The 12,690-nt window shown below is 34.5% G+C and overlaps 1 protein-coding gene across 1 annotated transcript in view; it reads left to right on the forward strand.

Moving 5' to 3' along the window:
* Positions 1 to 976: 976 nt before the first annotated feature.
* Positions 977 to 12,690, forward strand: part of LOC107448958 (SEC14-like protein 2) — a gene marked incomplete in the record, with an annotated part of 60,205 nt that continues 48,491 nt past the window's right edge. The window contains 2 exon segments of the mRNA XM_071182995.1: positions 977 to 1,115; positions 6,758 to 6,852. Of these exon segments, the coding sequence (XP_071039096.1) occupies positions 6,799 to 6,852 (54 nt within the window).

Consider the following 12,690-nt stretch of genomic DNA (forward strand, 5'->3'; position numbering starts at 1 on the left):
TCTTAAAAATGTGTGGACTTTAAATGAGCAAGTGATACAAAAAACGTTTTTTCAAAGTCAATTCCTAAGTTGGTCAACAATTTTATTTTTAATATTAGTTACTTTTCATTAAATAATTAAAATTTTTTTCTCCTACATAAAACTAAAATTAACTAATTAAATTCAATTAATGAATTAATATTTGCAAAAAACATTGTATGAACATCAAGTGTCATCCACTGCAAGTTCAAAAAATTGCATTTGAACTTGAGTGGATGAATGAAAAGTATTTTATTAAACGATAGAAAATTTGAACAAGATATAGGGAGAGTGTAAAATAATAGTAGGAATTGAAAATAAAAGGCGTGTGATATCAGATAACTATAAAAGTGTAAATTTGGTGACATGGACCATACGTTCTACTACGTAATATTTTTTATTTAATTTATCTGACACAGCGAATAAAAAATAATTAAATATTTAAATGTGTGCAATAAATTGTTTTTTTGTTGTTCAAATAGAGCTAAAAGTTAGAAATCATCACTGATGTTATTTTTGAAATATGAGAATAACTGAATCGATTAGAGTAAAATTTAAAACAATGACATCCATCTGAAAATTCCATTTCGTTTTTCGCTCAGCCCTTTCAAAACTAACATTTAAAAAAACTACATTAACAACAAGTGTCATCCACTACAAGTTCAAGAAAAAAACTGTACTTGAATTTGAGTGGAAGAATAAAAAATATCTTATTAACGATTGAAAATTTGAACAAGGAGATACAGGGAGAGATTGAACTATGATAACAGTAGGAATTAAAAAAAAGCACTATCCAAATCGGAGTTCCCGTACTAGAGCCGTTAGAGAATATGCAAAGAAGATAATCATTGATTAAAAATACAAAGAAGATAATCATTGATTAAAAAAATATATTCATAATTGTATAAAACTTGGTATTTAATCGCCTTTCTTTCAAATGCAAAAGAGTGCTTGCAAACTTTGATCCTTTTTTTTCTCCTTCTTTATCACTCTCTTCTCTTTAATCTGCTTATCTGTCTGAATTCACTGTTATTGACATCATTTCAAAAATTTATTATGATTTCTACTTATATCTAGCTTTCTTTTTCTTACGCACGGTAAGTGAATTTTTCTTAGTTACATGTTATTTAATTTTTTTTTTACAAGTTTAAGTTAAACAACAGCAAATCGTCGTATATTAGAACATTATTTACTTAAATATTGAATAAAATTAAAGGCAATGCACAGCTAAAAGATCGCAATCTTTCCCTCAGATGGACAATGTTGTCTGCTTGGATGAATATTTTATAACAGTCGTTGAAAAGCCGAAGAAGACTAATGTTCAACTCAGTAGCCTTGTTATTTTGAACCCAATCCAGAAGACAAGGGGTATTGGTAACAAGTATTGGGAGAAATTTGCCTTCGTAGAGGACTTTTTGAGAGAACTAACCCGCATTTGCGTTATATGCAGAGGAAAACCACGAAAACCTGCCACGGTAAGCCCGAGGGCAAGTGGACTCTAACACATGATTAGTCTACCAGTGAGGATATTTAACGATGGTCGATGCGTGCCAGGTGCGGAATTTGAATCGACCAGCCATCGATGGGTTTGAATCCGGTTCACTTCATTGGAATGCGAACGCTCTATCCCCTGAGTCCCCACGGCTCCTTGGAGAAACCTTGTAAGAAAATGGCACAAAAGTAAAATATTAATATTTAGCTATATATTAAATATATTATTAGTAAGTGCCACCGCTGTTTAGGGTTTGAATGTTTTTGCTGCATGAAGCACAAAATTACGGAATTGTGTAGAAAATGTACGATGAAATTAAAAAAAACGTTCGATAAGTTGTTCTAGAATTAATGACTGTTAAACTTGAAGTAGAAAATACTATGCGTGCCTCACTATAAACCATATAAATGCAACTACAGATGTGAAATTTGATGTGCAGAAATAAACATATTTTAAGAACTTGACGCGAATTTTTTTTCCCTTCGAAATTCTAATTTTTCCGCAAGTTTATGCAATTTTAAATGCTTTATTTCGCAATTTTTTTTTCATTTACGTTGCATTTTGTCTTGCTGAGCCAAACCTATAAGACTTAACTATTTGAAATTAAGATGCATAGGATCACTACAGAAGTTAATCTTGTAGTACCATGCGAGCTGAAATGCGACGTGCTGAAAAGTTATTTCTAATTAATGTTATTTTATTTAACGCGTGTTTTGTTTCGTTCAAAAGTTATTGGAATTTGTGATCCATCATTCAGGTAGAGAATTCTTCAGATTTTCAATTACATGCTTCAGTTTATGTCAGTTAATGCCTCATATAAATATTTTCTCTTTACACGATTTGTATTCATTCATTCATCTTTTTTCTTTCAAACGTTATGATAGACAAAATAATCTTACAATTTTTTTATTCCGTTAAAGCTTTTTTTTCACTTCTTTTTTTTTAAATTTTGGGACTCTGTTATTTATATTGAATAATTTCTTAGCCGCACTCTCCTATTTCCAAATAATATTCATACAGCTAAAAAGAAATGAAAAGTTCGCTGTTATCATGATGTCCCATTTGAGTCATTGTTGGAATCCACAGATAAGTATTTAAACTGCTGTTTGTAGAAAATGCAACACCATGAAGGAATCATCAGAATCAAATGAAATATTATTTTAATAATGGATATAGGATATTATGCAAATTAATAAAGTTTCAGAGCCATCGCGCGTGCGTGGCGCGCGCAGCGCCCTCTGAATTGATGCTGAAAGCGTATAAATAAAGTGCTGTAGCGGGACGTTGAAAATAGTCTATGATTATTTGTTAGTGGCAAACGTTTAGTGAGACCTGAGTATGCCTCCACGACGGAAGAATAAGAAATTCAAGCAACTTACGGAGTTTGAACGAGGGAGGATAATCGGCCTTCGAGAAGGAGGATTTTCCTATCGCGCAATAGCAGCTCGTATGCAGCGGAACAGTTCCACAGTGATGCGAGTTTGGAAGCAGTGGACCGACGAGCACCGAACAACTCGAAAAACAGGCACTGGACGACAGAAGGTGACGTCAGAGCGCGATGATCGACACCTGCTCCGCATGGCGGTGAATGATCGCACAGCTTCCTCCAGGCAGCTGGCAGCACATTGGTCTACTGCTACAGGTGTACAATTGTCGGCTTCGTCAATTCGTCGTCGTCTGCTGCGCCGTGGATTGCGTGCAAGGGTGCCATTATACAGGATTCCCCTCACGGCGGATCATCGACGGCTGCGTCGGCAGTGGGCTCTTGAGCACAGAGACTGGCGAGCTGATTGGCACCAAGTTGTCTTTTCAGATGAATCACGCTTCAATTTGTGGACCCATGATGGCCGTGTTCGTGTTAGACGTTATGCCGGTCAACGCTGCCTTCCTGAGTGTATTATTGAACGACATAGTGGTCGAACACCCGGAGTTATGGTCTGGGGTGCGATTTCGTATCATGGACGATCCAATTTGATACGAATTGAGGGTAATCTCAATAGCAACAGATACGTCCGTGAAGTGCTACAGCCCGAAGTCGTTCCTTTCCTTCAAGGCATCCCTGGAGCTATCTTTCAGCAGGATAATGCACGCCCACATGTTGCGCGGACTGTTAGAGACTTCTGTTCAGCACAACGCATGCAACTTCTTCCTTGGCCTGCTTATTCGCCGGATATGTCGCCTATTGAGCACGTGTGGGATATGGTTGGTCGGCGTCTCACTCGTGATCCGCGTCCTGCAGTTTCCAAAGACGAACTTTGGTTGCGCATACAAGCGATATGGAATTCTCTTCCTCAAGCAGATATTCAACATCTGTTTGACTCCATGCCACGTCGTATAGCAGCACTTATTGCAGCGCGTGGTGGCTGCACCAAATACTGATTTCGGACGCTTAATTTGTTTCTTTTGTTTTGAAAATTTCATCATTTATTTGTATCAGTACAAGTCGTTTCTGCATTAAATTTCATTTGATTCTGATGATTCTTTCATGGTGTTGCATTTTCTACAAACAGCAGTTTACTTTAATTACTTCACACTAGTACAATGGGTTGTTGGGGACGGTCTGGGAAGCATCCCTGAGGATGATGCGAAGACCCAATTCTGATCCTCTGCAGTAACCCGACGACCTGCGCGCGAAGTGAATCACTTTACGGTGGAACAGTTTAACGACGACCGATCCCGCCCATCCTCGGTCCCTACACAGGCTTATCAAAGCGGTCTCCCACCCAATTGCTGACCGTAACCAGTGATGGTTGACTTCGGTGTTCTACTGGAAACCATGTCTTTACTATCAGTTCACTGCGGGACCCACTGATAAGAATTTTTTTTTTTAAAGATGTTTTGCCGTAATTTTTTAATTTTACTCTATTTAAATAATTTCTATTTTCTGTGAAGAGTCGTGGTGGATCGGGGGATAGAGCCCTCATCTCCCAATGAGGTATTTGGGTTCAAACCCCAGTGATGAGAGGTCGATACGAATTCCACATCGACCATAGTGCTGACGTAAAATATCCTCACAGATCATGAGTTAGAGTCCCCTTTGCTGACAGGCTAATCGCGGATGCTTTCGTGGTTTTTCCTCTCCATGTAACGCAAATACGGCTTAGTTCCACTAAAAAGTCCTCCTCGAACGCAAATTTCTTCCTATTCGTAACCCAGGAGTCTTCGGAATTGCATTGAAAATTATAAGGTTTTTGAAAATTGGTAGTCGTAAACTCGATCTGCTGTTCAAGGATGGTTATAATTATAGTATTTTCCGTGAAATCTTGTGACTTATCATCAAGAATTGGACATCATAATCGTTATAAATTTAAGGAATTCAGAGATGTTTTAAATGAATTGAAAACTGCAAAATATAGTTTAAAACTTCAGAAATTACATTATTTGCGCTTTGTGATGATACTCTTTAATTAGAGGTACTAAGGCCCTTTAAAAACCTATTTAATTTAGAAAATTATTAATTAGTCACAATATACGCTTCAATTAGGTTTCTGTTTGTGCTTTCGTTCCACAGTAATAAACTATCTTCTTTTAATGATTTAAAAAAGAATAACATGCAGAATATGTTAACAAAATTTAAAAAAGTGTGTTTTCAAAAAGAACAATAACCAAACAAGCCCAGTAACGAAAAATATTATATAACAATAAGTAAAAACAAATTTCTGTTCTAACCACAATCATTTACATAATTCTATTTCCTTGTGTCAAAAAAGTCTTTATTTATTTTTGGAATATCAAGTGAATGATCAATCTTAAGTATGATCATTAATATAAAGCACAATGGCTTAGGGGATAGAGCGTTCGCTTCCCAATGAGGTGAACCGGGTTCGAATCCCAGCAATGATTGGTCGATACGAACTCCACATCTGGCCTGCAACGACCACAGAGCTGATTTAAAATTTCCTTAGTGGTAGACGGATGTGTTAGAGTCCCCTTGCCGTGAGGCTAACCGTGGGAGGTTCTCGTGGTCTTCCTGGCCGTGTAACGCAAATGCTGGTTAGTTCCATCAAAAAAGTCCTCCAGGAAGGGAAATTTCTCACAATACTTGATCCAAGATTTACCTTGTCTTCTGGATTAGGTTCAAAGTTGCAAGGCTACGGAGTTGAACATTTGTATTCGTAAACCCTTAATTGGGTCGACTGTACAACGACGGTTACAAAATAAAATAAAAATACAAATTTCTGAATGAAATTTATGGTCAACAAAATACTGAAACAAACTAAATCACAAATTAGGAAGAAATGTGAGGATAAAATTGAACAGTCTATGTTATTAAAATATTCTATATTTTTGTTTTAATTACACTTATTGATTTACACAGATTCAATGATAATTTAGAGCTATAACTTAGTTTTAATAATGAGTCATTATTAACGGCGAAGGGAGATGCGTTTTTATCATCAATGATCATCCTAAGTTTTTTTTCATCCTATGTCGTGAACAACGCTGTTTTTTTTTATTCATTTTCTTATCTTTGGTTTTTATTCCTTTTGAGAGTTAGATTTAAGCTGTTTTGAGTCTATGTAAGAATAAAGAATACATCGGGCAACAAAACACTGAAAATTATAATTTTGTATATGTTACAGTGAATAACCGAAATCAAGAGAATGTCGACCCGAGAATGTCAACAATCTCATAGTCACTTTGATGAATTTCCGAAATATTTATTAAATACGATTTGATATTAATTTGTTCGTTGACATTATTCGATATTTTAATATCTGTTGAGGATAGATTAGGAGAAACATCAGTGTTTGGAGTACCGATTAAATGCATACTGGGCAGTGGCCTTAAGAAACATTGATGTAGGGCATAATGGGCAAATGAATAACGGGCAGTGGCACTGAATCTTAAAAAAACATTGATTTAGGGCATACCGGATAGATATATACCTTGCAGTGGCATTAAACTAAGACCTAGCATATATTTCGGACATTTACCAAAACGACTATGTGATTGTCAATAACCACCAATTTTTGTCATTCACAATAATATATACACAAAATCGTGATGTATATAAATTGAATTACATGTTTATAAATGGAAGGTTTTCCAGAATGTTTTATGTTGAATCTCTGTAGAACATCATTGTTAAAGGGTATCACCATACACACAAAGCAAGACTAAAATACAGAAGTATATGAAAGATAGAGCGAAGTTCAGTAATCCAAAAGCTGTTCTGAGGTTTGGCGAGCAAGAGAACCCTCTATATTTATAAAACTTAAAATAGAACATTATTTTATTATTTAGAAACAAAATATTGGAGGCTACCATTAAATTGCACACCACTGATGATGGCGTGGTTCGATGAAATTCCATTGGAACAAAAGATGTCTGTTGATGAGGTAGGTAGAAACATTCCTTTATAGTTAAGAATATGCTTTAAAAATATTAAAGAAAAATTGAGAATTTGAAAAATAACTGACAACTTAACCGAGATTTGGTAAAAACATTGGTTGATGTAATACATAGTATTAAAGTAAAACTACAAAAAATACAAAATACTAAAGAAAAATTGAGATTTTGAAAATTAACTGACAGCTTTTACTGAAATTCGGTACGAACATCTCCAGCAGCAAAATAAGTTGGGCCCTCATTGGACGAATATTCACGAATCTTGGCTTAGAAAGGGTTCAAAGGGCCGATATATTTCCGATATGGGGGCCATGCATAGAATTCTTCGATTCACCAGATATTTTACTGCTACTTTACAACCAATATGGGCCCTATATAGAATTGTCATATTTTCCCGATATTTTATCATCATTCAGTCAATATAAGCCCTATATTGAGCCTATATAGGCCGATATTGGCATTGCACAGGACCAATATTTAAAAATCTAAACATCCCAATAGTGGCTCTTCGGAGCATGTTCATTTAGGACCCATATTGAGCCAATTTTGAGACCAACTGGAGCCAAGGTATGATTGTTGTTAGGAATAGGTTGATGTAATACATATGTTATAATGATCAATCAACAATCATGAGACCTACGTTATATCGCGTATAACTTTCATCGGAGTGAGAAGTTACAAAAAATAGAGGTTAATTGAGAGTATGTCCACTTTTACTAATGCAAAAAGCTCAAAAAGAAGAAAAAAAGAGTAATTTTAAATAACTTTCGGTCTTCACGTACTAAGACACAGTTTTAATGTTTTGAAAGGGTTAACTCAAATATTAGTACAAACAAGAATTTAAGATAAGAATTCAGACGCAAGAATGCATTTTTTCTGAATAAATATATTTTCTTTTCGACGGATATAGGTAGGTAGTTACTTTATTCACGTCGCACAAGAGCTTCACAATGGGCTATTGGCGACAATCTGGGAAGCATCTCTGAAGAGGATCTGAAGACAAGCCATCGCAATTTTGATCCTCTGCAGAGGGGATCGCTCCCCTGCTTTGGTAGCCCGATGACTTGCGCGCGAAGTCGAGCACTTTACGGTGGAACAGTTTAACGAGGACTAACACCGCACACCCTACGCAGGCTGATCAAAGTGGATAGGGCATATTTAGATGTTAAGTAAATGTTTAGCAACTCATGATGCCATCTTATGAAAAGCGCTCACCTGTTATATACTGGCTGTTTGTAACCATTTCATCCGGTACTTTTTTTTAAATCTAAATTATCTTATCTGTATGTTTCCTAATAATTATTAGTCCCGCAGTGGACTGACAGTAAAGACGCAGTTCCCGGTAGAACACCGAAGTCAAGCATCATTGTAAGCGGGTGTGTCACCACTGCGATCAGCCTTTGTAGAGATCGAGTGTACGCGGTATCTGTCCTCGTTTAATTGTTTTACCGTAAAGTGCTCGACTTTACTCGCAGGTCGTTAGGTTACCAAAGAGGAGGAGCCATCCCCTCTGCAGAGGAGGAACATTCTCAATGGTGTTTAACCTATTGTGCAGCTTTAGTGTGACGTAAATAAAATTCATACCTATATCTACCACTAATAATTATTGTCGAAATTTGTTTTAAATTGGCCCAGATTTATTTTATTTGTTTTACTGAGTTTACTGATTAGGTGATTAGCATGCTGGGCTCTCCAATCTCGTTGCCAAATCAGTAATTTATAATAAAATACCTGTTTTTCAGCTTATGTGAAAGTATTAACGATTATTAGGAAAAACAACATAAGAATGAAATATAATTAAATTTATATAAATAGAAGTACTGTTTCAAATTTTCACCAAATGCTAGTTCATAATAAAGAGGCGTCTCTATGATTATATTTTCAGCATTGGATCGCTATGCAACTCTGAATCCTTACAATATCCCGTCGTATCAACCAAACAGGTTTTGTAACCGATGTGCTAAATATGCAAAAGAGTAAAAAAAATTAACATTATTCTTTTTGTAATGCGAGACTGTATTTATATAGGAATATCAATAACCATTTCAAAGTGTGCTTGTGCTCTTTTCACAAGGTTTTTACTCTCCTTAATTTCTGTTTTTATTTGGTTAGTTTAGTAATGTTTTTAATATATTTGCAGTATCAGAATCATGCCAACTTATACGTAAAAAAATGGAAAATTAAATAAAATTTTCTTCCTAAACGGAAAGTGTACACGCGTGATTGCTTCAAAAATACCAACACCTTTCAGGATAATAAGAAAGAAGAGCGTGTTGCGGATGTCGTAAAATTGATTGACCAGTTCATATGAAAGCATTTAAAGTGAATGTAAAGTCAAAATCAGATGGATGCTATTCCAATGTAGAGCAACGGACAGTAGTGCAATGTTTAGTATCAGAAGGCAAATGTAGTGCGGACGTTTAGTGACGAATTTTTGATGCTTATTGCGAACACTATCTAGGATAAACGGCTGTGAACGTATAATGTATGAGTGATTCCACGTCGGTGGAAAAAAATGTTAACTTAATTATAATTTTAAGAGTATGAAAAGAATCTTATTAATATATTCACACTTGGTACTAAGATACTTCAGGCAAGGATACGCATTAGACAAATACGAATGGCAGGCATGGATATACACGTGTAAATATATTAAATGTGTTATGCGTGGGGTAAAACCATGAAATCACTCATAAGTTTTCATGATATCCGTAAATTAATATTTGGTTAACCAAGATTTAGGGTATGCTAACACTATAATGTCGAATTAACCATTGTTGTCGAGGAAATCGTAGGAGGAAATTGAAGAATTACGACTCGTGACATCCGAGCAATACTTGCATATTAACTGAGTTGAAAAATAGGGCAATCATGTTTTTGCTTATAAAAATCGCACAACTTACTGTTGTTCAGTCAGGACGTATTCTTTGACACTTTGCATTTACTTTAAATGCCTTTATGTGAGTCAGTTACGCGCAGTCTGCAGTGCGCTTCAATTATTTCTCTTTATATTCATGAATATTGCTGTCTGACGCAATCACACGTTTCCACTTTGGGCAACTACACTACGTAGGAAATTAAGGGAATTTGAAGACTTGGTCTATTACAGAGGTCACCAAAGTGGTCCACATAGATCCCCCCCAAGGACCCCCAATATTTGCAGTGTCACTTATTAAAATTTTCACAGTTTTGGATAATTAGTTATTGTTTCGATAAAACCATTCGTTTAGTTCAGATATCAATTTTAATTATCAATACATGTAAAAAAGAAGGTAAGCATTAATAATATGGATTAGTACAGCCCGCGACAACTATAGCACTCTTTGTTTTTTTTTGCAAAACAATAAGAACCATATTTTTTATTTAGCGGACTTATTTGGTAAATTTAATTATGTCCAAACAAAGTTGCAAGGAAAAGATGTAGCAATCATCGAAGCTCGAACAATACTGTAAGGTTTCCAAGTAAAATTAAATTTATTTAGATCTTCATTGCTACGTAAGGAATATCAGTATTTTTCAAATCTGCGACAATTAGAAATAAAAGAAGAAGACTTGGAACTTTATATACAGTTCATCTTCAAAAATTGAGCTACGATTTTAAACTGCGCTTTGTTGATTTGGAAAACATTGACATCCCTGATTGGATTATTGTGTCATTTTCTGTTCAAATTGAAAACGTGGACATCAACCAGCAAGATGAGCTTTTTGAATTATTATCGGATCATGAAGCAAAGACGATTTTTAAAAATGTAACAATAAGCAAGTTTTGGACAATTATAAATATAATGCAAAAATATGTAAAACTTTACGAAATAGCTCAGCCATTTATGCTAGCATTTCCAAGTTCCTATATGGTCGAAGCCGGTTTCAGTCACGTAAATTCAATCTTAACTAAGTACAGAAATAAATTAAATGTGGAGTTTTGAGGGGATTTAAGATTAAAATTGACCAATTTTGAATCCAATATAGCGAACTTTGCAAAAAAACACCAGGTACACCCATCTCATTGACTAAGAAGCAATAAATTTGTATCTACTTTACTTATTATTTATACTTATTATAATTACTTATTATTTAATGAATATTAAGGTATTTAAATTTCAAAACTAATATATTTTTCATAAAACTATTGTTACACTATGTACTATTACTTTAATAAATGTTTAAAATCATAAAATAAATGTACAGTATCCAATAGAGTTTTATTTTAATTAACAGAAAATTACTTTTATGGAGGTCGATGGAGATTTCGAAAAATTTTGTAAGGGTCGATGATCAAAAAAGTTCGTCGACCAGTGGTCTATTATCTCTAAACTACAGGACCGATTTTAGTGAAATTTGATATGTACTTACATTGATACGAACAAATAACCATTCAATAATTGTAATACACAGGCATGATCGTGCGTAACACTTGTTGGAGTCGAAAAGTATGAAACAGAGGTTGCAGAATTAAATAAAGCAAAAAAAAGAAAGAAAAGGGGTTAATAGGGGGTAGGGTCCCTTCTTACAGATATACAGGCCTTGCAGCGTGATGTCATACTTGAAATAAGGTAGTTTATTATTTCCTGTGACAATTGGCCTGAATTGTCCTGTTTCAATTTCATACCTTCAGACTCGAGTGATACACGCGATCATGAGTGTGTATTACAATTGTTGAATGGATATATGTTTTGTATTGTATCAATGTATGTACAGTCCGCAAAAAAAAAGATATCACCCTGAATAACTTTCGTTCTAACGATCGGATTTTCACGAACTAAGTGTCAATCTTAATGGTTCCTGGGGGTGACCTCAAATATGCTAATTAATTAGTGCTAACTATTAATTAAAATATGAAATCAAACAAAAAAACGTACTTTCTCTGAATAAACATCTATTTTTTTTACATATTTGGAATCCTGACCCTTAAAATAGGGGGGGTAGTCAAAATTTCGAAAAAAATGGGTTGTAAATTGGGTCGCAATAAGGATTTATATATCTGGCGAAGATTTTAAAATATGCCAAATTACCTCGCCATAGAAGGAGAAATAACTTATAACAGGGGTGGCGAACCTTTATACACCAACGTGCCATTTTTTCTAAAAAATTGTTTAATGAGGTCATAGACGTGCCGTTAAATAATTTTGACTTCGTGATTATTGGGAAAATAATGATACTAAATACTATCAACTAAAAAAACTCGTTATTTACATTGAAAAAAAAAACATTTTGCCATGTCTTAAAACAACTTTAAGTAACATCAGTGTGACTTCTGTTGCTGCAGATTAGATGACAAATAACTTATATTAGGTTGTAAGATGTTAGTTTAAGTAGGACTGTTAAATTTTTTTTGTTAGTTATTTATTGTTAGCTTGCTTTTTATGGTTATTAATTGTTTTTTTAGCATTAATTTTTAATTTTTGTTATTAATAACTGCTTATTATTTTTTTTGTTTTTTGTGAATTTTAATTTAATTGTTACATATGCTTCATAATGTAATAACAATTCATAGTGTAATAACAATTGTGATCGGTGGCGTGCCCAAAATATTGCGTCTCGTGCCATAAATGGCACGCGTGCCATTGGTTCGCCATCCCTGACTTATAACAACCATAAAGAAACTAAATGATTGACAAGACGGGAAAACATAGTGCTTCTCGTTGCTAAGCAACCAAAAGAATTTTTCCATTTGCTTTCTGGGCAATGAAAACAAATTGTTTTTGCTTCTTTAATCTCCTTTAAAAAAGGAAATTTAAATCAATTAATAAATTATTTTTGATTCTCCAAGATTTTAGAATCTTGACGTTGAACTTCTTATCTGACATTATTTATTTTATATATATATA

This window comes from Parasteatoda tepidariorum, chromosome 7 (genome assembly GCF_043381705.1).
Source record: "Parasteatoda tepidariorum isolate YZ-2023 chromosome 7, CAS_Ptep_4.0, whole genome shotgun sequence".
Taxonomy (NCBI): Eukaryota; Metazoa; Arthropoda; class Arachnida; order Araneae; family Theridiidae; genus Parasteatoda; species Parasteatoda tepidariorum.